Here is a 27,494-nt window from a genome sequence, read left to right as displayed (position 1 = left end):
TCCTCAAGACCACTTATGTTTGAATATGTATGGAGATGGATTTTAATAAAGGTTTTGCTGCTGAAATAAGTCTAACGACTCTATATTATGCATGGGTTCAGAAGCTTGACTATGAAAATGTTGCATTTTGATGCCAAGTGTGTTATGAAACAGGGCATGTAATTAAGAATTGCCTCAAGCAACTATAGATTAATAAAGTCCGGAAAAATAGACGGAGGCCCAAATGGTGGGAAGGTGCCTAGATATAACATTACACTGTATTCAAAGAAGAAGAGACTCAAGTTAAGGAGAAAGAAACAAAAAACCAGGAAGAAGTGCATGTTAAAGAGGATTCATCGAAGGAAGCAAAAGACAACTAGGAAGAAATGAATGTAAAATAGGATCCACCGAATCCAGAGACATAGGAGGCCCATGCCCATCAAACCCTTGCCAATTCTGGACCCTCTATGTAATTCTCAGGAAGCAAGAGTGGGAAAGCATTTTTTTGGGTTGATCAAGAAAATGGGAAAAGTGACAAAGACAATAAGGATCACCCACATAAGGGCGATTCCTTGGATTTAGCAGAAAATACAGGATGGATTCAAGTTGGAAAAAAGGATAGAAACATCTTGCTGAGGAAAATAAGATGTCAGTCAAAGTTGAATCGATAAGCAAAAAAAAATGAAATGTAAATGTAGTTGGACCTTAGGAGTATTTTGGAAAGTCTTTACCTAGAAAGGAAATATAATTTTTGTATTATGGAGTATTCGCTTGAGGGTTTGGATTGAGCTATCATGCTCAATCTCAAACCCACAAGGGACTAGATCTTGACTTTCTTTTTTTAATATAAAATCTCATATCCGTTTCCTTTATAAGAGATAAAATAACTGGGGTGCCACGATATCCGTTGGGCCCCATTCTCAATTTTTATAATGAGCCCATCCCCAAACACTGGTTTTATAATCACGGGTCTTGTAGTAAATTTTTAATAGATTGACATAGGTAATGGATCCTTTCATAAAACAATGTTTATGTCTTTGAGATTACGGTAGGTTCTACCACTGTGAATCACTATTTATTTCTAATTGCCCTGCTTGAAGTTGACAAGCTTGGTTTGCATACCTGCCAACTTCTTCATTTCAACTTCTTAAGATTTGAAAGTACTTTTTTTTTATAAGTTATCTTCCACCCCTTTCTTCTCTTCAGAAGATTCTCCAAATGCTTGTCCCTGGGTGACATTCATTTGTATAAATATTGAATGATGATAAGCAAATCCCCCAAGATGCTCATATTTGTCACTTGTATAGTTTTGTCCAATATCAAACCTTGCAACAATCCATACATCTCTGCATTGTTTGAAATTTGTCCCAATCCCTATACATACTTTTTAACAAGATTTAAACTAAACAAGACCCCTCCCCTCGTCGTGATGCCCCTTTTTCCCTTTTAAAATATTTCTTATAATTAAATATAAAAAATTCATAGCCATTTATTTAAAATAAGAAAAAATGGTTATAATTAAGTTAAAAGTATTTTGTTTTAATAGATTTATAAATTTTGGAAGATACGTGTGGTCATGACAAATGCAATATTCGTTGTAAACACAGAAGTTCAATAATCTATGGATGAAGCGATATTGGCGAATTTCCACGGAAAATTTAAGAGGGACGAATTGTGGAAACACTAACCTGGAAATGAAAAGAAAGTGGGGTAAAGTCTGGATTAATTATTACTGATAAAGCAATTCCACTCCCACTGAAAGACCATATGTGCGTGGATGGCCATGATACCTACCGACATGCACATTGACATACATACATGCCAACATCTCTATAAGAAACGCGACAGGAATGAAAAATGAATGAAATGTTTTGTTTCGGACGTTTGGTAGAAGGGGACAATAGCATACAGGATTTGAACCCACGTCCGTTGTGAAGCCCTTTTTTTTCCAGGTCAAATTCGTACACTTAGCACGGACACGAGCCATTTTCCTCAGAAATCAGCCTCATAATCCTCCTGGCCGTCGGGTCCTGTGTCTCCTGGTATCTTTCCTGTTAGAAATGGTTGAATTCGAGGGATTCTAGGGTTTCTAGGGTTATGGAACGGGCAAAAAAGCATATGAAAGAGAAAGGTTTAGATATTTTCGTAGAGATTGTTGCTTAAAATCAAATGGCGAGATTGCATGCGGCTTTTGATGGACCTGCTGGGGATTCGAGACATCCGTCTTCAAGCCCTGTTTCTGGTTCGAAATCGATAACGGAAACCACAAATGGTTCCCACCATTTTGTCATTAATGGCTATTCCCTTGCCAAGGGCATGGGGGTAGGGAAGTACATAACGAGCGACACGTTTACAGTAGGAGGTTATCAGTGGGCGATATATTTTTATCCCGATGGGAAGAATGCAGAGGACAATTCCTTGTACGTTTCAATTTTCATTGCTTTGGCCAGTGATGGCACCGATGTCAGGGCATTGTTTGAGTTGACTCTCCGGGACCAGAGCGGGAAGGAGAAACACAAGGTTCATAGCCATTTCGACCGGGCGCTTGAGAGTGGTCCTTACACCTTGAAATACCGAGGGAGTATGTGGTAAGTTTTGAATTCTCTCTTATTCTATATTTGGTCTTGAGTGTTTTGGATCTTTTTTAAAGTATGATATCTTTATTTTTATCCTTTTGTTTAAAATTTTGGTTGTCAGTTCAATTTGGAATTGATTCCACTGGCAGATTAGTATGTCCATGATGTGTAGGATATGTAATATATGTAGGCAATGACCATCTCCTGAACAATTGAACACACGCAGCTTATGAAAATACCTACAGGTTACACTGGTCACAAATATTTAGTCCTTACTCTCATGCATTTCCTTTGAGGAGTCTTTAAATGTCGAAAATAAGACGATAATAATTGACAACGTGGGCTGTCTATAGCGTTCTTCATCAATTGTTCGAATTTTAGCCCGAAGGCATGAATAGGTTATGTAGGCTAACACTTTCTCCATAATTACTTAACCATATTGAGGTAACCAAGAATTAAGGCTTGTGCTTCAACTATAACCTGAAGCCATGTATTGTTTGGTAATGACACGTGACTCATTCTTAGGTGTTGACAAACAGGCAACAAAGAAGTAATGTATGATTTTAAACCAAAATTTTATTTCCGCCTCTGTGTGCAGTGCGTAAGTTCATGTAGCATAATATTCTTTGTCACACAAATTTCCCGAACGAGTGTACAACTACAGGTTTCGAGTAATGCTAGAGGTTTGGACTAAATTTAAAAACTAGCTATAAAATTTGCAAATAGGAATTTAAAAAATTAAACAGGATAGATGATACATCATACTTGATGTATAGTGAGTACTAATGATAAATACGTGTTACATACTGCATGCCTAGGTTTTCCCAAAAGATGACGAATTACCCTGGTGTACTAAGTTTGAAAACGATGGTTGGAAATATTTCATAACCATCTCCTGTAACCATCAGTATTAACTGTTGTCACATACTGTAGCAAGGGATAGTTTGCAGTCCTCTCCACCTCCACAATGGAAAGAAGGAAAGCTTGTAAAGAAAAATGAAAACAACTTCATAATGACAAAATGCATAACACTTAAAAATGACAAAATGCATAATACACTTTAAAATGACAAATTGCATAATACATGATGCATACATGACAATTTAGAAAAGCCTGAGATTTTTTGGCTTCTGTAGCATCATCATCATTCCCATTGCTCTGCCAGCCAAACACCATCCAAAGTCATTAGAATAGGAACCAGAACCAGAGTGGAATTGAAATACTCTAAAATTATGTATAACACACCAAAAAAATCAATTAAATAAAATACAAAAAAATATTTAAATTTCAATAAAAATTTATTCATGTATACTGATGTAATCCAAATAATTAGAGACCGAATATACAAAGTTTTCTCACTTATATAGCATGTACCAAATATATTTTGTGTTTGGTGAGTTTATGTTTTGTGTTTGATCACCTCTTTTAGCTGAAATACTAACAAAGTTGAAATGGGTGTATTTATGAGTGTTCAATTTATTGCAAGTTTATCCATTTCGAGTTTTTGCTAACCTAATTGCTTAGGGTTGCATCTGTCACAAGTGAGTGCATCTTCTATTTAAATGCATGATTTGTATAAATCTGTCATGTCTATGATCAATTGACATCCTGTTCACCTGTGTTCGAGCAAAATTGGTTGAGAGCTTTAGGTTGAGGTGCCCCACTTCCTTAACACTGAGTTCAAAGAGAGAGTTGGGTATGCTACATGAACTTCAGGTTGATAGTGTCAACCCAACTTCACATTATCATGCTGCTTGCACACAGCTTATTATAATGAAATATTGTCATCAAAACATGATAATGATGATACTTGAACACAATTTATTATAATTAAATTTGATGATGCATTTATCAAAACAATATAATGATTTTGGATGTATTAAGGTACAAATATCAACCAGTGTTCCTTGCATGCAGCCATCTCATCTAAGGAATCTAAATTCTTTCATGACTAATATGGAGGTGTTTAAAAATATGGGGTCAGTTAACTTCATGTAACCTTTATGCATACTCAGAAGCATTAGACCAATTAATGTCACAATATTAAGATGCCATTGAGTTGTGGAAAGGTGCAATACACTGTATCTTATAAACTAGCTATTATATTAAACCAAAGCAGAATTGTCAAGGATTAGTTTTAAATAGTTCCTTAATTCACCTGAAATTTTATAGCTGCAAATTATTATTCTCAATTGTGAACAGTGTAAAACACAACCGAAATCTAGGGAATGCGGTAAATTGTCATGTTAAAAGCAACCTTTTACACTGTATTATTGAGTTCAGATATTGACTAGAAAAACATTGGAACGCTCTTGACAGGGGGTAATTGATTTCTGAAATTATTGTTATGATGAAAGGCTTTTCAAATATTAGCTGCTATGCCTATAATACATAGCTCTTATGGTTGTCCCCGTTAACTATTTTTGCTAATAAAGAAGTTTTTATTGAGAATACACAACATTACAAGGCAGAGTAATCAAATTTAAAAGAATTCCTGTTGCAGAAAGCTGCCACTGTTTTTCCATAGTTTGTAGTTTGTAAACTAAATTTCAGACTTGTGAAATTACTGCTACTAAAGAACAAAAATGAAAAGAATTACTGTTGCAGAAAGCCGGCACTGTTTTTCCATAGTTTGTAAACTAAATTTCAGACTTGTGAAATTTTCAAATTACTGCTACTAAATATTGATGACTTGACTTCACAAATATTTTGTGATGCTAGAAACCTAATGCTTTACAAGTCATATTTGACTCGTTTTGGTCTCGCTGTGCAAGGCCTTCCTTGGAGTTGTCTTCTCTCCTCTGCGGTGTTGATGGAGGGGAGGTGTCTTCAAAATTGGGTCTCTTGGAGTATTTCTCCCTTTTCTGTTTTTTGGCATAACGTTCTTCCCATAAAATTTCCATGTAGGTTTTTACAAGGATTGTAGTCTATTGATGTATCACACACCTTAGGATTTCTTTATCACACACCTTAGGATTTCTTTTTACTCTTGATTGGTTTCGGACCTCTCCATATTTGATTCCATTAATTGTTCTCCTAGACCTCCCAAAGTTGAATAAATTTCTTCTTTTAATTTAGTAGTTACCGTGAAAATATTTGCGCTTCTAAAATCCTTTTGGGTTTGTCCAAATAGAATTTTCAACCTTCTTGTTGCGTTGGCTGCCATTTTTGATTGCCTGTATATGCCAATCCCAACTCTCTAGACTTGGTGCTTTTTAACCACCTTATCAATTTCATGTCTACAAATCCTCTATAGCATTAGGCCTTATTTTTTCTCTCTTTCATTTCTTAACCTTCACGAGGGCTTTAGACCTCAGATACCCTCTAGTCCATGGTCAAAATGCTCCCCTAATCCCATTGAGCGTATGGAGGAATGCTTCCTAAGAAGTGGGTTTGCTAGTTATAAAGAGGAAGTTATGGATTCCATAGATAGGTGTTATTTTACAATTAGGCTAAGGCACCATAAGATCATTTGGGGAGTGGTAGACGTCAAGAAAGGACCATTGCATGGTAATGCTATTTCTCATCCTTGGCATTTGTTAAATTTTTGTTAAACCTTCTATATTAACATGATATTGCCTATGATAGACATATTATGTGTCAAAAGTTGTTGAACTTAATAGATCAAAGTCCAATATGCAAGTATACAAACTTAAAAAGTAATATTATCATACTTCAAAGTCCTTGAAGCCTTATAAAACATATAAAACTTTTAATCAAGCACATTTGCATAATGTTATGGCTATTGATTGCTTAAATTTTATCCATGAGAATTTAGGTGCATGTCACCCTTTTTGGATAAATGATTTAAGTGATTAATTTATATTCATGTCTATACAAATCATTAGAATTGTCACAATTGAATAACAAAGCCATTTACTCATTTTAGAGAGCAAAATTTGTATGAATTATTAGTATCCCTTTATTGTAGTGTTAACATGGCTAAATAAAAAGTGTCTAAGAAGGGTTCCAAAAATATATCGATTACAACTTATGGTTGAGCTCCCTGGAGGTACTCTTTGAAGGGTATATTGATAACCACTTAATTGGATAATAAGAGGATCTTGTCGATCTAGTGTTTCAAGTCCCCCATAGGTCGAAAGTAATCGTCTTCAAAATTGGGTCTCTTGGAATATTTTCCCTGTTTCTACTTGTTGGCATGACATTCTACCCATAAACTTTCCATGTAGGTTTTTCAAGAATTGTAGTCTATTAATGTATCACAACCTTAGACGTTCTTTTTACTCGTGATTGGTTTTGGACCTCTCTATATTTGATGTAATAAATATTTCTCCTAGACCTCCCAAAGTTGAATAAATTTCTTCTTTTAAATTAGTAGTTACTATGAAAATATTTGCCCTTCTAAAATCCTTTTGGGTTTGTCAAACTAGAATTTTCAACCTTCTTGCTTGTTGCGTTGGCCGCCATTTTTGATTGCTCGTATATACCAATCCCAACTCTCTAGACTTGGTGCTTTTTAACCTTCCTATCAATTTCATGTCTACAAATCCCCTATAGCATTAGGCATTTTCTTTCTTTCTTTCTTTCATTTCTTAACCTTCACGAGGGATTTAGAGCTCAGTTGTCCCCTATTCCATTGTTAGAATGCCCCCCTAATCTAATTGAACATATGGAGGAATGCTTCCTAAGAAGCGGGTTTGCTAGTTATAAAGAGGAACTTCCATAGCTAGGTGTTACTTTGAAATTGGGCTAAGGCACCATAAGGTCATTTGGGGAGTGGTTAATTTATCTTCATGTCTAGACAAATCATTACAATTGTCACAATTGAATAACAAATCCATTTACTCATTTTAGAGCAATTGTTTTATGAATTCTCAATATCCCTTTATTGTAGTGTTAATATGGCAAAATAAAAAGTGTTTAAGAAGGGTCCCAAAGATATATCTATTACAACTTATGGTTGAGCTCCTCAGAGGTACTCTCTGAAGGGTATATTGATAACCACTTGATTGGATAGTAAGAGGATCGTGTGGATATAGTTTTTCAACTCCCTTATAGGTCCCTAATTCTCCAATGCAACACTTGTCCTAGCCAACTTGAATTCCATTGGAGGGTTCCCTTCAACATCTCAATATTGTTGAGAGCATGGTTTCTAACACTTAAATGGTTTTGGTCCCTAGCACTTGATGCTTCATAGATGCCCTTTGGCTCTAGTGATTTTGTTAAATTATGGTATGTTCTATGCTTAGAGTAGTTTACTTATTTTTCTTCTTATTAGCCACAGATTAACAATCACATATACACCAAGTAAAGTGCAGATAGAACATTAAATGATCAATAGAAAACAAGCCAAGATAAGAGACACAAGATGTGGCGGCTAGCTAGGGACAAACCCCAATGTGGGGAGACCCTTTGATCAAATCTTCTTTTATCTTCAATAGTTCAGCAGAGAGAAATAGTACAAAATCTGAATTCTGTAATTTTATATCAGCAACAACAAACCCTAGATCAGCAAAGTCAAACTTGGTCAAACTAGTTGAAATTGACCTCTAAAATACTTGGTCAATTTTTGGTCAACTTGTTCTCGAACAGCTTGAAGAGACAACCCTTGAACAACCCCAAAAGTTTAGTCAATTTGCAGATTTCTGAAGTCAACTGCAGGCCTAAACTAGGGCAGTCAATACCGGTCAAACCAAAGGTCAGATCGCCTCGATTTTCATGCCAAAAATTGTGGCTTGCCCAGTAGAGAAACCACACCCAATCCACACTTCTGGAAGGTCAACACTTGGTCAATGTTGGTCAAAGAGATGACTTGTTGCCCTAGCGTCCTTATTTTTGCGTCTTCTTTGCCCTAGGACGTCTTCCTTTCAGCCACATGTGTGAGAGAGAGAGAGGCTCCTTTTATGCGTAGGAGAGAGAGAGAGAGAGGCTACTTTTATGTGTAGGAGAGAGAGAGAGAGAGAAGATGAGTGAATTGAATTGTCCAAATGAGGAGAATGCTCCTTGTATTTATATGCAAACATTGAGGTTGAATAGACACGACTGTTGGGCTTCTGAGCCTACGTAAGTTTGCTAGCTGACCTTGACAATTTGTCCATAATCAAAATAAATTCATATCTCCATAAATACTTATTGGAATCAGATGATCTTTAGATCAATCCTACACCTCCCAATGAGAGGAATCTAGGAAGAATATCAGAAAAATAAGGTGATCCACATGGAGTTTGGCCCTAGTTGCCAATTTTAACACTCCCTCTCAACTAGGGAGAACTTCATTTGCAATCCGTTAGACCGTCGCTGTTATCCATCCATCAAATGCACTGTCATGTACAACTTGACCCCACTCTGCTCTGCTTGAACTATGAATAAGAAGAAATGATCGAGGATGTATCATACCATCCTCCATTGAACCGAAGTCAGTCTCAGAGTGTGAACCACTCTCACTGATCGCAGATTAGTATCATTGGTACCAGGTCAATGGAGGTAATCCTAGCATAGGGAATACGGTAGATACAGCCATGCGTCCATCGATAGTACTACTATGGTCCCTATCCTCATTTCCCTGCTCATTGATCAGATGAGAGGTACTTCCCATGAGTCCCAGACTACATGGGTAGGATGCCTCGACAGGAGAACTAATCATCCTGTCCACAGGAGAACGAATTATCTTGTCCATTGGATGCCACAGAGAACTAATCATCTTGGCCTATAGGAGAACTAATCATCCTACTCCACACTCGCCACGGAGAACGAATCATCCTGGCCCACAGGAGAACTAATCATCCTGTTCCACAGTCGCCACGAGGTGTCGCAGGGGAGAGTTGAACCTTTACCCTGTACATAGTGCACCACCAGGGGATGGTGAGTCGCCCTATGGTCACATGTCGCTCCAAGAAGTACCCCACGCCCCCTGGAGCTCCCAGAGCTCAATACATCATACTTGACCCTCATAAGAGGGTCTCTGAATGACACCAAGTTGTTCTCGGAAAGTCAGGAATTTGACTTTTCCTAGGGGCTTTGTCAAAATGTCGGTGACCTGTTCATCTGTACGGATATGTTGGAGCCTTATTGCTCCTCGCTGCACCATATCTCGAATATAGTCATACCTGATATCGATATGCTTGGAGCGATCATGAAATACGAGATTCTCTGATAAACGGATCCCGCTCTGGTTGTCACACAGAATCACGGTGGTATCCAATGTAAATCCAAACAGCGCACTGAAGAGCTTTTGCAACCAGACTGCCTCATAGGAGGCCATGCTAGCAGAAATGTACTCTGCCTCAGCGGTGCTTAAAGCCACTGACTTTTGCTTCCTGCTCATCCAGGATATCGAGGCAAATCCCAAAGAGAAACGACACCTGAAAGTGCTCTTTTGGTCCACCACACTGCCTGCCCAATCAGCATCAGTATACCCAAGTAGTCTCACATTTCGGACAGTGTATCTCAACCCATGAGTGGTTGTGCCACGAAGATATCTCAACAGATTCTTGGCACCAATCCAATGTAAGTGGTGAGGCTCAACCATATGTTGACTGCAAAGCATATATCTGGACGGGAGTTCACCAAGAACATTAATGCTCCAACGAGTTGACGATACTCAGTAGCATTTCGTAAAATAGGTCTGGCAACACTACCGCTTAACTTCTTGAAGTCAAGCTCCATTGGGGTAGTTACGGGCTTGTAGTCCACCATGCCAAATCTCTCTAATATCTTCACCACATATTTTCCTTGAGATAGGAAAATCTCCCCTGGTTTCTGCGAGACTTCCAGTCCTAGGAAATAGTGCATAAGTCCTAGGTCTTTCATCTCGAACTCAGAAGCCAACTCCCTCTTACATTCGTGAATGAGAGGGTTTGCACCTGTTAGAAAGAGGTCGTCAACATATAGCACCAGTATGAGAGGCTTTTCATCTATAATCTTAAAGGAATGGTTAGGGTCAACTTCACTTCTAGTGAATCCCATCTTCATCAAGTAGCTATCGATCCTCTCATACCATGCTTGGGGTGCTTGCTTTAGCCCATAGAGGGCCTTCTTCAACTTGCACACATGAGATTCTCGATCATAAATCTCAAATCCTTTGGGTTGTTCTACATAGACCTCCTCTTTGATCGAACCATGTAAGAACACAGTCTTGACATCCATCTGATGTAGGTTCCATCCTTGCGAAGCGGTAAGGGCTATGATCGAGCGAATGGTGGTATATCGGGCAACAGGTGCAAATATCTCATCATAATATATACCTTCCTTTTGGGAGAAGCCATGAGTGACAAAACAAGCCTTATACTTTTCCGTACTTCCATCACTGCATACTTTATCTTGTAAAGCCATTTTGAAGTGACAACTGCGTTGTCCTGGGGTCTGGGGACCACATCCCAAATATCATTTTTCATAATGGACTCATATTCCTCGGTCATAGCATCCTTCCATACTTGATGCTTGACGACATCTGTGAATGACGAAGGCTCATTTTGGATGATCGTGCTCATGATGGTCAGGTATCCCTGATATCTGTTCAGCTTCTTACTTCCACAGAAGGTTCCTTGGGGTGCAATGTGTCCTTCAGCGTCATCAAGTGTCCCCCTAAGCCATGAAGGCCTCTTCTTAGAAGAGGAAGGCTCTTGCGGAGGAGGATCAATAGGATCCATAGGTTCTTCCACATCGGGCATCGTCTCATCTTCCTTTTCCTTCGATTCCCTGGTGTCAGCTTCTTTAGATCCCCTTAAAGTAGGAAGATTGTCTACCTTGATAAGAGCCATATCTTCGTCAAAGGTGACATCATGACTAATCTCGAAGATTCGCTATAGCCATGAAGATTCCTTTCTTTCCAGATGCGCCCAATTTATTCCTTTTCTCTTTCGGCACATGAAAATATACAGGGCGCTGATACCATGTTAAATTATGGTATGTTCTATGCTTAGAGCAATTTACTTATTTTTCTTCTTATTAGCCACAGATTGACAATCACATATATATTAAGTAAAGTGCAGATAGAACATTAAATGATCAACAGAAAACAAGCCAAGACAAGAGACACAAGATATGCTGGCTAGCCAAAGACAAACCCCAATGCGGGGAAACCCTTTGATCAAATCATTTGTTATCTTGAATAGTTTAGTAGAGAGAAATAATACAAAATCTGAATTCTATAATTTTATATCAGTAGCAACAAACCTTAGATCAGCGAAGTCAAACTTGGTCAAACTAGCTGAAATTGACCTCTAAAATACTTGGTCAATTTCCAATCAACTTGTCCTTGAACAACCCCAAAAGTTCAGTCAATTTGCAGATTTCTGAAGTCAATTGCAACCCTAAACTAGGGCAGTCAATACCAGTCAAACCAGAGGTCAAATCGCCTCGATTTTCATGCCAAAAATTGCAGCCTGCCTAGGAGAGGCAACCCCACCCAATCCACACTTCTGGAAGGTCAACGCTTGGTCAATGTTGGTCAAAGAGATGACCTGCTGCCCTAGCGTCCTCCTTTTTGCGTCTTCTTTGCCCTAGGACGTCTTCCTTTCAGCCACGCGTGTGAGAGAGAGAGGCTCCTTTTATGCGTAGGGGAGAAAGAGAGAGAAGATGGGTGAATTGAATTGTCCAAATGAGGAGAATGCTCCTTGTATTTATATGCAAACGTTGAGGTTGAATAGACATGACTGTTGGGCTTCTGAGCCTACATAAGTTTGCTGGCCGACCTTGACAATTTGTCCATAATCAAAATAAATTCATATCTCCATAAATACTTATCAGAATCGGATGATCTTTAGATCAATCCTACACCTCTCAATGAGAGGAATCTAGGAAAAATATCAAAAGCCATAAATAAGGTGATCCACATGGAGTTTGGCCCTAGTTGCTAATTTTAATTGATTTCTCTTCACATCAACATCTTTCCTTATATCAAACTTTAGTTATGCATCCAAAAGTAATGTCACAACATTATATCAAACAATCCTGAATTCAATTGTCCAATTCTATCATAATTGTGATAATATTTCTTTCTTTCTTTCTTTTATGGAAAGGCACTTTTGCTTTTAATTTTTAACACTTTATTTTTGTTGCTAAACCAAACATGAATTCAACACTTCTCATTTGTTGTTATGGCATGGAATGGTGTAGTCATTGTTGAAAAGGATGCTATAAACTTTTGTAGGTACTCTGTTGCCTCCACACAATTACAGTAGTAAGATTTGGTCACTTGAGGATAGTTGCTATCTTTATGGGATCTATTTTGAGTTCCCCTCCACCAATTGTGTACCCTAAATACATCAGTGTTTGCAAGAAAATTCACACTTAAGGGTTGCCAACAATTGATGCCTTGTTAGGTCCTTTAACACCTGCACGGGATGTGTGATATACTCTTCGTAGGTGAGATATAAATGAATATATCATTTAAGTACACTATAACAAATGATTCTAGAAGGGGATGTAATACATCATTCATCAATATAGTTGGTGCATTACATAAACCGTAAGGCATTGCTAGCGATTCATTTAGACCTTCCCTTACCTTAAATGTGATATTTCAAGTGCCTTCTTTAATATGTACCTAGTGGTATCTCAATTTGAGATCCAATTTAGTGAAGTACTTGGCATGTTGCAATTGATTTAGCAAGTTATCAATCCTGGATAGAGGGTATCAATTCTTGAGGGCGATCTTATTTAGAGCTTTATAGCTGATACACTTTCTCCAAGTTCCATCCTTCTTGGGTACTATGATGATTGGTAATCCACAAGGTGAGGTGCTTGGTCAAATTATTGTTGCAACTGTGTCTTTATTGCATTTGCTTGTAGAATGTATTGTTAGGATATCCCAATGTTTGGCAATGCGGAGACATGAAACAACTATATCTCGTGCTCCACTTCCCTTTTAGGTGGTAACCCTACAGGCTTTTGGAACACTTCTCTTTATTACATCCCGTTAGATATGCCTTCAGTTTTATTGATTCATTAACTAGTTGATTCTTTTTATAAAAGAGTAATATAAATTTCATACTAGAATTGATCAATATCTTGGCTTGGTTAACACTTATCAGAGAGATCTTGATTAGGTGGCATTGGTTTTCTCTCCTCATGAAGATTACGTCCCTTGTGTACATGTAGGCGCTTCCAAACACTAGATCACATACATCAAGTGGTACTACATCTACCTCCACTTCATCAATTTAGTTTGCACTTTATAGCAAATTTAGTCTTACATTGCTTAGTGACCTCAAGCTTTGCATCTTTACCTAACCATCCCAATGGACATGGGTGAGGTTTGTCTTGAACTCCTAATCCAAGCTTTTGAGTTGTATCTTCTACTATGAGGTTGGTGCGTGAATCATAATCAAATAGAACATTCACTTTTGCCTTCTTGACCTAGATCTTGATATAGAAGAATTTAGTCATCTCTTGCTCTTCCTTAGAATCGAGTCTACTTAGGCTCACCTCCTCTTGCATTGTAGTGCAAGTAATATTTTTCATCTACATGAGTTGCAGCCTATATAGTTGCCTAAATCCAAAACTAACATGTTTGTCTTCTTGTGATTCTTTGGATTTAGCTTTGGCTGTAGCTTCCAATGCTTACCTTTGGTGTGACCATCAATATTATAATGATTACCTTGGTTGTTTGAATCCTTGCAGTGATGTGCTATGGTTGTTGTCTTCTTGGAAGCATCTTGGTGGTCTTTTTGCTTAAAACCACTTGGTTGTCCTTCATTCTTACTCATATTCTTCATATATTGTGCTTACACACTGGTCTCATCAATTGAACTAGGTTTAAAGAGCATCACCTTTCTCATAGTTAAATATGTGGACCTCCTAAATACTTAACAAGTACATTTATGGGAGAGATACCCAACACAGTGCTCATTTTTCTAAGCTTGGTGGTGTACTCTTGCACACTATGCTTCGGTTGGAAGTAATGCTAATAGATCTGCTAGTCCTTGTCATACCCGTTAGGGTAGAATTGGCACTGAATGATGGTTTTAAGCACCTTCAACTTAGCTATTGGGGGATCATCCTCTACTCTAAGTGTCAACTTAGCTATTGGACACTAAAATAAACTTCTAATTGTTGCAAGCATTGATTCAATTTAACATCAATCTCGCCTTGGTAGGGTTCGACATCCACTTTTGCTTTCAGTTTAAACAGAGATTGGGAAGAAGCGATGGAACTAGTACTTGGTCTCTCTTTCTTTGGTTCTTTTTGGGATTCTTTTTCTGCATTTATGTTATCTCTATAATTCTTATTTGAGGCAATGTTTGTGTTAGAGCAACAAAACGCCTAGAAGGCCCAAACTTGTTCTCTAGAGTTGAAATGAGGATGACCATGTTGCATGAGATGTCAATGACTTGTGCTTCTAGCTTTGAAAATTTCCCGACTCAACTTGTGGGTTGTTACTATACTCATCTATCATGATTAGGGTTTTAAGACTTCTTGCTTATGCCAATTCCAAGATCCTAATACTCCCCACCAAAACCCCAAAAAACACTAGCTTGATACCAATTTGATTTGTAAATTATTGTTGGTATGGCACTAGAATAGTTCCTCACAATTGAGCTTACAATATTATGAAATATCTCATTATGCATTGTTTTCCTATAAATTCATACTTAATTTTACTTCCCCGGTCCACAAAATAATGAAATAAAATAAAACCAAGTTGAAAGAAGATAAGAAACTAATGCACCATACACATAAAGAACACAAGATATAGCTTGGTAAAACTAAATGGGAAAACCTAGCTAGAAGTTGGGACCCTTTCTCTTTTCTCCTTAGCGATGAATCTAAATACAAAGAAAGTTCACTAACTTAAAGAAGATGAGAAAACAATGCACCATCCACATAATAAACACATGATATACATGGGTAAAACTAAATATGGGAAAAACCTAGTGAGAAGCTGAGGCCTATGCCTTCCCCTTTTCTCCTCAGTGATGAAATGCAAATACAAAGAAAGTTTATTCGTTATGAAGTTGCTAGGGACACTGTGGCTTGTATAGCTACCACAAGATCTACATCCTCTGGCTTGCTTCAATATCCCATTGTTAGATGCTTTGTTCAATTGTGGAACAATAAACAATACAATGAGAGTGGAACCCCATTCCTTGTAACCTAGTGTTTATATGCCCAAGTTGCTGTCTAGTATTAGGGGTAGGGTTTTTGCATGCTTCATATCTATTAGGGTTAGGGTTTTGGACCTTCTAGAATCTTCTTGAAAGTCCATATGTGATTAGTTCCACTGTGTGAGTAATGTGAACTAACATGACATCCACTCAATATCAAAATGATCAACAACATAGGTCAACTTGTGAGAAGTGTCAACTTTGATTGAAGTGATCTTTGTGTCGTTGGAAATTTCTCAATGTGTAGAACAACTTTGAGATGTTGGGAACATAAAATACAAGGTTTTGACCTTAAAAATCAGTGGTTTAAGGCCTCAAATAGGCTCTCAAAGTTTCTTGACCCCAAATCACCAAAGCGAGTTCTGCTCCTAAAACGGGCCTTACAAGCCAATAGCTCCAGTTTTTCCACCTAGATAATACCAAAGGAGATGACAAACTATATAAGATTTTATTTTGCATCAATTTTCTAACTAGCATAGTTATTGTATTGTTTTTGGAGTTTTTTAACTTAGTAGCGAACAAGGATGGATATCCTTGCTTATTACTTTTAGATACTTGGTTTGTACCCCCTTGGGCAGAACTTGTTGGTTCTCACGGGCATCATATTTCTTACATTTTGTTGATATATTGATGGATCAACATCCCTCATTGAAGTAGTTTGTAGATGCTTTTGGTTGTTTCTTGTCTAATAAGCAGGGGATGAATGAGATCAAGGAGGATATATATAAGCAATGTATCTTGGTCATGCAAAGCACCCTTTTTTGGGGGTTGAAGCTAAGGATGGCCTTTTGTTTGGAGCACTTATGGAACTTGAAGATGGCCTCATTATTCAACCCGCTTATACATTGCTGCATTGGATGCATGGGTTTAGGATCCCCTTAGGCACGTTTGGGTGGGCTCTCCAATGTCGAGGGGAAGTTGAGCAATAGGTTCCATGAGAGGATATAATTTTTTTTGCTCTACTACATGTGTGGGATTGAGTTGGAGGATCACTTTATGTTAACATGGCCTTAATACTATGAAATATGGGGATGTTTGTGCTGTTTATTCATGGAGTCCTATAACTGCTTCACCTTCTATGGGTGTTTAACCAATGATGCCCAACTTTATACACAGGGGAGGCCCTTCAAATAATATCTCACATCATTCATGAACACCCTCAACTTGACACTACTTATAGGGTGACATCTCTCCTTTTGGTGCTCCTAGTGGACAAGGGCACCAAGAGACAAGCAAGGAGCAATTCTTTCTTGAATTTGAGAGTTGTTAGACTCCTAGGTGTGGCATGGCCCCCAACTAAAATGGGACCCTTGAGGTATTGCCATCTTAGACCATAGGATATTTTACTCCAACCTAATAGATATTCCACCTACCAACAACAAATTGTCTCTTCTATACAAAAACTCGTTCCTTGAGCTAGCTCTAGTGCATCTAGCTAGTCCTTGATTTATAGTTTCTTCTCTTTGACCTCAAATGGTACGGAGTTTCACATTGGACCTTGGATGTCTTAGAAGAGTATAATCTCTCATCTCCTTTAGGTGACAAGCCCTTGGAGTCATGAGGCCATGGGAGAGGCCCTTCGGCTTAGATCTCACATCCTTTGGCCAATCCCCCATTATGACACGGCTCATAGGATCACATCTCCTAGTGGACAAGGGCACCAAGGGACAGGCATAGGGCAATGCTTTCTTGGATCCCTCATTTGTCAAAGTCCTAAGAGTGGTTCGACCCAGAGCTCTAGCAAGACCCTTGAGGAGTTGTTGTCTTAGACCATAGGACAATTTACATCAACCTAAGAGGCAATCGACCTCCTAATCCTATCAGCAAACCTCCTCCTCTAGATAGTCATTTCCCCAAGCCAGCTCTAGTGTTTCTAGCCAGTCCTTTGCCTAAAGTTTCTTATCTTCAGCCTTGGATGCTAGGGGAGTTGCACATTGGACAGTGGATACCTTAGGAGGACACCCTCCCCTCTTCTTCAGGAAATAGGCACTTGGATTCATGAGGCTTTCTTCTTTTGGCTATCTGTTTGACCCTTGAATCATGTTGGCTTTGCAGTTTGCACCAATAGAGCTTAGATTTTTATAGATTAGCTTTTTCTGTATTTGCTTTCTATAAGAGTGGCCTTTGAACTCCCACTTTGTAATGACACATTTGTATTGAGCAGTCCCATTGACCTAGTTTTGGTTATTCATTGGACATTAATAAATTATAACTGGTAGATTTTTTTACTCTATTATTATTTAAGGGATGAACATTAAATCCACAATATGTGCAAGAGAGCTGTGCACTCACTGGATATAACATGCATCTTCAAATCTATATTTTGAATTGTGAAGAACCAGGATTGTTAATCTCCCACTTTCTCTTTTATGTTCAAATATTCCATTATAAACACCTGTGATACCAGATAGAAATTGTGGACATGCTCTTAATAGATAGTATATACTCCATCGTATATTTTGGCAAATCTAAAAGCATTATGATTAAATGATGCAGTGATGGAACATATGTCACTTGAATTTTGCAAATCGAACCACCTTGATTTTCTTTCACAACACCTAGCATGCTGTCTTCAATATATATTGAACTTAGCATATTCTCTTCCAAAGAACTCAACTTAACCTATGGAAAGTATCTTTCAACAACTTCAAATTTCAAATAAATGGGGTTAAATAAAAAACAATAAAAAGGACATTGAAAAAAATCCACATTGTTGCTTAGCTCTCTAATCAAAAAGGTTGAAGAAAATGGTCAAGGCTTGGATACAAATCACATTGCAATAATCTCTGAATTGCTTCGAGTCTTCACTATCTAATGATCATAGAAGTACCAAACAATTGAGTGGCAAACTTAACTTGTTTTATTTCTAAAATGACTGATAATAGTCATATACTTGAAATAATGGAAATTGATCGGCCACCAAAGTGATAGTGCAATTTATTTTGTGTTTGTATTATATGTGGCAACGTGCTACTTTATTTTATTTTAATTTGTGTTTTTATGATGGGCATTGGTTTGGCTCAGAAAGGCTTTAGTAATCATCATGAAGATTTGGCTGACTTCTACAATAACTTAAATGACTATCACTAAACAAATATGACTGCTAACTGCAGTCTCGATGGCAATAAAAGTCAATTCTTATTTTTGTCTATTTTTAATTATTATTTTTAGCCATCCCAATTCTGACACTTAATTTTCAGCTTTATTCGACTGCAATGTATTCAAAGCTCTCATTACATAACACATGGAACAATCGAACGAAACTCATACACGAAATTTTATTCCTTCAAAATATTGAAAAATGTGACAGATCCTTGAGAGGGAAGCAAAATCAGTGAGCATGTCAAGCGCCTCCTTTCTAGAGCATGGGGAAAAACTTACAAAAGAGGAAAAAACTCTACAAATACAAACCCCAGCTCTATAGAAATAGGAAAGTGGAAAGGATAATTCATGCGATGTGTGCCCGTTAGCAAGTTTTATGATTTATCTCTGGCATAGTTCCATCTTAATCCTGGATCACAACCTTTAACTAGCCCCTCAACGTCCCCTTCCAAAGAACTCAAAGCTCATATCCATGTCATGTCAATGTGAAGTGCATCGTCTAAGGAGGGGCTCCAAGTGCCCAATGTGACCATCAATTCAGGGCATATAGACAAGTCAATGCAACATATAAAGTGAGGCACGTCAAATGTAAAAACCATTAGGTAGATCACATTAAGTAGCATCTTCAAACTTCACACTAGCTCATATGTTTGTATAATTTACTGAGTTTAAGTATGGGGAGATCATTGTTAACCCATAGGATGGTATGGGGTTTTCTTCGTAGGTGGTGGCACAGTCATGTAAGGTTATGTATGATATTCATCCTCATCAGCTGCTTTGTATTAGAGAGCAGTTGGCATTTGAGTTTCCCTTTCCTTGACATTGTCTTTCCAAACCCATTTTGCCTTATCTTTATTCATTTAACTGTTTTTTGCCTTTGATTTCATTTGCTAAGTCCTTTTTAAATATGCATTGCATAGGACTTGGGCGGTAGCCTCGTAGTAAGGGGGAATTGCTCGTGCTTTATCCTCTTTGGTTCTTGACTCCACTTTCTCTTTAATGCCTGTGTTTTGCTCTTTCAAATTGTAATGACATATGGGATGGTTTGGGGTTTATTTCATAGGTGGTGGCACAGTCATGCAAGGTTATGTATGACATTCATCCTCACGAGCTCCTTTGTATGAGAGAGCACTTAGGCATTTGAGTTGCCTTATCTTTATTCATTTAACTGTTTTCTGCTTTTGATTTCATTTGCTAAGTCCTTTTTAGATATGCATCCATTGAATTGGACTTTGGGCGATGGCCTCGTAGCAAGGGGGAATCACTCATGCTTTATTCTCCTTGGTTCTTGACTTGGCTTTCCTTTTAATGCTTGTTTTTCTCTTTCAATTTTTTTAAAGTTGCATAAACCTCAAGCATCCCAGCTCCTCCTTCTCATGGGTTTATGAAGCGTGAATCTATGTGTTAGACATATGACAACCGACCCAAGAGACAACAGTGGAAATGGCAAAGATGGAGCATGGTATGTATGGATTGGGACATGGACACATTACCCCAATCAAAGTCCCCAGTAATACAACTCTATCCAAGAGATAATGATGACTACCAAGGTGAAACAAGGAAAAAATTCAAAGCATCATGATTCATTATCTAATTCAACCCATTGTCACTACTTTCATGCCAAACAGGTTATGCATTATCACTTAATTTGAAGCAATGAACAAATGTACCTCATTTGTATCAAGCACCATAATCATCAAATGAGTGAGCTGAGCATATTACGGGAGGTATATGTGGGCAACTGTTTGTGGAGGACCCTGAATGTCATCTTTGGGATCACTGTCTCTGATGTGAATTAATAGAGAAAAGTCTCTTCTAATTATGCCTAGATGTGGGGGTAACAGGCACCTTGGTGGAAGCACCCAGCCTGCATGCAGTGCATGTTCTGGGACCTCTAGATAGTTGTGCCATAACTAGAGTGGGTAGCCTCGTGCAGTGCTCGTCAACCTCCTCTTTGGATCAGTGCCTCCCGTATCTAATTCTGGAAATTGCTAACTCTGACAAAGTCAAACTGAAGTTCATCTTAATCTGGAAATTATTAATTCTGGACAGCAGTTAAGTATGGAAATAACTAAAGGTCAGTGCATGCATTCTTGAGTTTGCATGCATCCTCACTGGCGCTAGAAAACTGTTGTGTGGCTTCATTGTTCCTATGTTGCTGCTCCAACTTTCTGACCCGCTGTTCCCACTGGAATGTGCCATCACTGTGGAGAACCACCTTCAGGAGGAACGAAGGTAAAATCTAATAAAAATGAAGAGAACATTGGTACACTAAAACCCCAATTAATTAATTAACATGACTAAAAAGTAAAATTAAATCAACAGTCATTCATGACCCGTTTATGCTGAAAAATACAGAATGGACAAAGCCCATTCTTATGGGGTTGTTTGAATGGATTTACAACAGTCACTTGTCACCAATGATCTTCCCACATTTTATCTGACTCCGCAGAGAATTGTCTTGACCTCTCTAACTTGGTGCACCATAAAAGACTACTCTGTAGAGTACATGTGTTGGGTCTTAAAGAATGAAAAGCATCACAAAATATTGCGTAAGCTCTTGGAGTTTGCGATTGCCTTGAGTTAAACCTTGTTGGATCCTTGTGCCATAAACTCTCTTTCTAAGCCAAAATACTAGAGCCACTCCAAGCATTTCGTCTTTGATAGTGCCCATATTCATAATGACAAAAATTAAGGAAAGTTCACATGCAGAGATAGGTGCCAAAGATTTCAGTCATGACTTTGTCAAGAGGCAAGATGCTAGGATTTCCCGCTTTGATTCCGTTAAACTCTTCACCGCAGCACATCCTGGACTGACTTTGTCAGCGCCATCATAATTTAGTTTATCTTCTTGGGGAGTCCATCTCTATTCTAATTTCTTACTCAGGAGAACTTGTCTGCTGGCCTTTATTTGGAGGTTGCCCTTTTATTTAACCATGGTTACTGGCTAGCAAAAACTAAAAGCTTGGGGTTATGTTATTACTTGCACTTGTGTTCATGCAAGGTTAGTTTTATCTTTCAAGTTTATTATTTGTTTGATCCCATATTGTGCTTTTCAGTTTTTGTTCTTTCTTTCCAAATGATGTTATACTTAAATTTTGGCCATAAATTAATTACATTTTCCAAGTTGATACATTGAATTGATTTTTATCTTTAATGAGATCATGTGGGTGGTATTTTTTAAGTGCCTCCTTTAATAAGTGTTTGAAATAGTTGATGTTTGAAGTGTTTGAAATAGTGCATAATACTTTATGGAAATTATTTCAGATTTCACCAGATGAATCTGCATTTGATTTTGTTGCATTTCATCTAATGTACGAGAACAGATTTTGTGAATAGTTAATGTAATGGACAAATTGAGGAAGTAGGAGTGTTTTATCAGTTGGCAGTGCTTATAATTTGACTACTTTTGGAAATTACACAGGGGTTACAAACGCTTTTTCAGAAGGGCAGCTCTTGAAACATCAGATTACCTCAAGGATGACAGCCTTGATATATTCTGTACTGTAGGGGTAGTGGTAAGCCATACCAAAGGACCAAAGCAGTATGCCATTCCATTACCAAGCTCAGATCTGGGTCAAAATTTTGGAGCATTACTGGAGAGTGGCGAGGGTGCTGATGTCAGTTTTGAAGTTGACGGGGAGATATTCCGGGCACACAAGTTGGTGCTTGCAACCCGTTCACCTGTCTTTAAGGCTCAGCTTTATGGACCGATGAGAGATCGCACCACAGAAAACATAAAGATTGAAGATATGGAAGCACCAGTGTTTAAGGTCATATTCTCTCTTACCCTCATGCCAGTTTTTATAGAATTATTTTCACCAGGAACTCATTTTGCAGAAAACTAACGTCGATGTTGCCTTTGTTGACTGTAGGCAATGCTTCAATTTATCTATCTAGATGAACTTCCAGACACACATGAACTTATGGGGACTGTGTCAACATCTGCTTCAACATTGATGGCCCAACACCTGCTAGCAGCTGCAGACCGCTATGGGTTGGATAGGCTCCGGTTACTATGTGAAGCCAAGTTATGTGAAGAAGTATCTGTTGAGACAGTTGCAACCACTTTAGCTCTTGCAGAGCAGCATCATTCTTCTCAACTGAAATCTGTTTGCCTGAAGTTTGCTGCAGCCCCACAAAATCTAGGAGGCAAGTAATTGGAATCCAAATGATAGGTAGCAATTTTGTCTTTTTAGAACACATCCATGGTGTAAAACTTGAAATTTGTTTTGATGCTTGTGTCCTGTCTTTATTCAACAGCTGTAATGCAAACGGAGGGATTTGAATACCTGCAAGAGAGTTGCGGTTCTCTTGTCACTGAGCTTTTAGGAACCGTTGCAGGAGTTGAGGATGAATGTAAGACAGCTAGCAGAAAAAGAAACAATGGCTGGGTGCAAATAGATGACGGGTCTGATGTCAATGGAAGGCGCGTTAGGCAGAGAACACATTATCTTCCTCTTGCATAATCATGCAAAATACACGGAGATTTGGTACATAGTAATATGTTCATGGAACTGCGTGCTTTATTGGATGTTTGGTTAAAAACTCTGGACATCCATTGATTCACTCATACGTGAAGATTGTCCTGGTTTATGCAGGCAGAGAAGTAATCTGCGATTGTACGATTATTCACTTGGAAATTACACGGTTGATGTTGTTGTTCATACTTTATGGAACGGATTCTTTATGCATGGATGTAGTGATTTTTTTGCAAATTAAACTTATGATTTCTATCACCAAGAACTGGGAACCTGTTTTTCTCTGTGAGCTTTTTCTATCAGAATATAATTTAGTCTGTTTTGGTTTCTTGAATTATATGAAATAAATAAACTCTTTGTTATTGTAGGTTTGGGGAGCAGGTGGGGCGGAGGGCTGCTTCACATGTGCTTGTATTATAGAATCATATTTTGTTAGATAGTATACTTAAATGGGAGCTAGTGCTGTAAAATCATGGGGGATTCCCTAGGCTTCTCATTCCATGCTTCCATAAAGCAAATGGAATGTTAGTATTAACAACCAGTAGGTTGGCATGGTTTGTTCTCTCAGGCATGCAGATTAGTAGTTACTCACGGAGCTTCTTGTATACGAAAGCTTGAGTGTCTCGTCCATTTATTTGCACATTCCGTGCATATTTTCCTATTTGAGATTTCTAGTTAGGTTTGGCACATCTTCCGATTTTCCCATCCAAAGTGGTTCTTATACAACATGTGAGAGAAATGCGTATGACTGAGTTTTTTGTATGCCTGATTTAGCGTTTACAGTATGACTATATCGTCAATTAACTTACTATTTGGAAACCTATATTTTATTCGTTTCAAAGTGTGTGCTAACCTTTGCCCAACTAATACTTCATATAAGAAGTCGCTATTGATGATTGGTTTTGCTTCTCTGATAGTTTGATATCGTATCTAAACCAGTCAGTCACTGAATTTCTGTATCTTTAGTTTGGTTGCTCTTGGATTTTCTGAAAACAGAAATTTATCTATCTAAGTAATTTTCAACTTGTTAAATGGGTGAACATTTTGCATCTTGAGATATTTGTTGTGGCATTTGTTAGAGTATCGGGCTCACCTTATTGTGGATTTCATTTTTCAAGGAATAGATGTTAAATAACCTTTCAGAGTGGTTGGTTGCCAGTGCTAGTCATGTTCTGTGAAACATGTCGTTAAGTTTCAATTGCTATAGTTATGTGATCTAGATACTAAAGAAAAAGCTATTTCCTTTCAGTGTTTCTGGTATGATGTATTAGGAATAATTGACTCGACAAGCAACCGATAAACCCAAATCCCAGTGATTTTTTTTTAACAGAAAGACATTAGGGTTGTAATTGGCTATATTTGGAAATCACTATTAAATTAGTGTAGGGGTGTTTTCTGTCCCTGGATTGTTTTTCATGTATGTTAAAGGCTGAGATGGACTTTTCAGAGGTACATCTATTATATAATATTGTTATTTCAATCCGGGAAAATATAATATTGTTTGATAACGTTGTTCACAGCTAAAGAGTGAGCTATAGTACTTATTATATGATTTGAAGTTTGCCAATTAGAATGTCAGCGAGTAATGCAATAATTTTGTTTGATTGATTTTGTCTGTCATTAGTAAGTAATCTGGACAACCATCTATAATCAATGTATGTTTGATCAGTGAAAACTCGGGTTTTCTCTTTGTGCGCAGTGTATTATTATATAATCATTCGCATGTATTTCCAAATTATAATGTGTTCTGAGCAATTATTTAGAATTTCTGAAACACTATTTACGATTTGTTAATGTAGTCCCAAATTATTTAGGTCTAACAATCATTTAGCATTTCAGGAACACCACATGTTTATTTTTGTTTATATATATATATTTTATATAAAAACTATTGTTTATAATAATTCTTTGATGTGATTTCACGTTAAAATGCACTCTGAATGTTATTGAGCGTTTTAACCTATAATGATTTGTTAATGTAATCCCAAATTATTTAGGTCTAACAGCATTTCTGGAACACCACATGTTTATTTTTGATTATATATATATATATTATATATATAAAAACTATTGTTTATAATAATTCTTTGATGTAATTTCACATTAAAATGCACTCTGAATGTTATTGAGCGTTTTAACATATTAAGATGTTTCTTCAAGCCAAAGTATCTTGTCCCATTTCACAATATAAGCCAAAGTATCTGGTCCCATTTCACAATAATCCGATAACTTTTCCAAACACAACCAATACCTCGACGCCTTTGCATATCAATCTGCAATGTGAGTATTTTTATGCGGTGTTTGGGAGTGTACAAGAAACTTTTGTTGTAGGTCTCAGCTTTTTGCCTTGTCGATTCTTCATTGTTAGGTTGTCTTGTGATTTTGGTTTCTGCCAATTTTTTTTATATCATGTCTTTGTTTTGAATAGAGGTATTATATCACGTCCTTCAATTTTATTAGTATTCTCAATTGCATTTATAATCATCTCAATACATTAGTATTCTCAATTGCATTTATAATCATCTCAATACTTGCAAGTAATTTTGCATTGAATAGAGGTATTATATCACGTCCTTCAATTTTATTAGTATTCTCAATTGCATTTATAATCATCTCAATACATTAGTATTCTCAATTGCATTTATAATCATCTCAATACTTGCAAGTAATTTTGCATTGAGGATATTTATGTTTTAATAAACAATATTTGTAAAATAAATGTGATATCTACCACATTAGTAGTTTTGTAAAGATATTTAATGCCAAACATCTCACATTTCCTGATTCTAAATATTAGACTGAAAAGTGGAGGTTGATATGATAATCCATTTACAAGACACTCATGCAAGTTTTGGAAAGAGATGTCTTCATTAGAAAGATAGCAAGTTTTGGAAAGAGATGTCTTCATTACTTAGAAAGATAGCAAATTTTGGAAAGAGATGTCTTCATTACTTACAAAGATAGCAAGTTTTGGAGGGATGTCTTCATTACTTAGATAAATTAATATTTGAAATAGCAAAATCTATAATTGTTGATTTTCATAATTTCTTAATATATAGTTGGTTGTGACCGTTTTTAATTTTAATTTATTTTTACCTCAAAGGGAAATAACTCAATGCACTTATAATCTGCCACTATTTTTGTTGCAGAGCTCAAGAAGACAACTTTTGGCTCTATATAACATGGGCAACGAAGGCATCTTAAGCACGCGCTAAAATTGGTGAAGCCCACGTTGGGAGGAGCAAGTTCATTATGATTTGGAGTTGGATTGCAATTGCTCCAAGTTGTAGCAAGAACCATAATGTGGTAAGTGTTTGAAAAAAAAGGAGAAACATGGGCTTTGGTATATTCATAGGTATGGGTTACAAGATCATTTAGGTCTAACCATACATTTGGACCACTACTTTAAAGTGATTTCATGGATCTGATGGACACGATATTAATTTATGTATACAAAACCAACCTATAAATATTGGGAAACATCCCACATCTTAATATATAGTTTATTTTAGCCCATGGGTTGTATAATGGTTGATAATAGATTGTGCTGTTGAAGCACTCCTTGTGTGAAGATCAACGATTTAAACCTTGTGGATCACACTGATGCCATCCAAAAAAATGGTGTTCTTTTTGACAAAAAGACCAATTTCAGCGTACATCTATAAAAATATGGAAAGAGTAAAGATTGTTTCCGCATCGTAATACTTATGTTAAGAAAAAAAAATAGAAAGAGACTTTTGTCACCATAGTCTCGATTTCTTCTCAACATGGGCAAGGTGAGAGCTTCTTTAGACAAACTATTGGCTTCTGAATTGAGTTCATGGAGGATATGAAAATATGTGATGTGTTCAAAAGACTGAGAAAAGGTGATAGTGAGATTCATCATGGGATTTGCATATAGGACATTGATTTGGCCCTTGCTATCCCCACTTTTGTAGCTCGTTGCAGGTAAGCAATTTATTAAAGGGGGTCATCCACGCAATCATCTTTGCTTTTAGAGGAGTGCATATTCCCCATAACACCTTCCACCACCAACACTTCAAATAAACGATCTTCAAACCAGGCTGTATATCCCAGTGTCATTGTGAAAGAACCAGTGTGGACATTCTTGGACCAACATATTGAATCAGGCATAAAGTCTTTTAAGGTGACAAAGTTCTCTAAGAGCAGGTTCATGTATCTATCCCATTATGAAACAAAGGCTCCCAACAATCCTAAATTTGTAGCAAAGTTCCATCCAAGACGTTCTGGCCTTGACGCCCACCAAATAGTGGATATTCGAATGCTTA

The 27,494-nt window shown here is 37.4% G+C and overlaps 1 protein-coding gene across 1 annotated transcript; it reads left to right on the top strand.

The window, feature by feature from the left end:
• The first annotated feature begins 1,711 nt into the window (after positions 1 to 1,711).
• Positions 1,712 to 23,539, top strand: LOC149141557 (BTB/POZ and MATH domain-containing protein 1-like). The gene is made up of 4 exons (XM_089449583.1): positions 1,712 to 2,567; positions 22,149 to 22,497; positions 22,600 to 22,876; positions 22,988 to 23,539. The coding sequence occupies exons 1-4, from the start codon at positions 2,149 to 2,151 to the stop codon at positions 23,191 to 23,193; spliced, it is 1,251 nt and encodes a 416-aa protein (XP_089305709.1). The 5' UTR covers positions 1,712 to 2,148; the 3' UTR covers positions 23,194 to 23,539.
• Positions 23,540 to 27,494: the final 3,955 nt, after the last annotated feature.

This window comes from Pinus tabuliformis, chromosome X (genome assembly GCF_031772625.1).
Source record: "Pinus tabuliformis cultivar Carrire ecotype Pingquan chromosome X, CPIR1, whole genome shotgun sequence".
In the NCBI taxonomy this organism is placed as follows: domain Eukaryota; kingdom Viridiplantae; phylum Streptophyta; class Pinopsida; order Pinales; family Pinaceae; genus Pinus; species Pinus tabuliformis.
This window is presented reverse-complemented; position numbering and strand designations above follow the sequence as displayed.

Excerpts from the sequence above, each read along its gene's own strand:
- LOC149141557 (XM_089449583.1), top strand. The coding sequence starts at position 2,149 with ATGGCGAGATTGCATGCGGCTTTTGATGGACCTGCTGGGGATTCGAGA. Across the intron at positions 22,498-22,599 it reads TGGAAGCACCAGTGTTTAAG|GCAATGCTTCAATTTATCTA; the intron begins GTCATATTCTCT and ends TGTTGACTGTAG. Across the intron at positions 22,877-22,987 it reads AGCCCCACAAAATCTAGGAG|CTGTAATGCAAACGGAGGGA; the intron begins GCAAGTAATTGG and ends TTTATTCAACAG.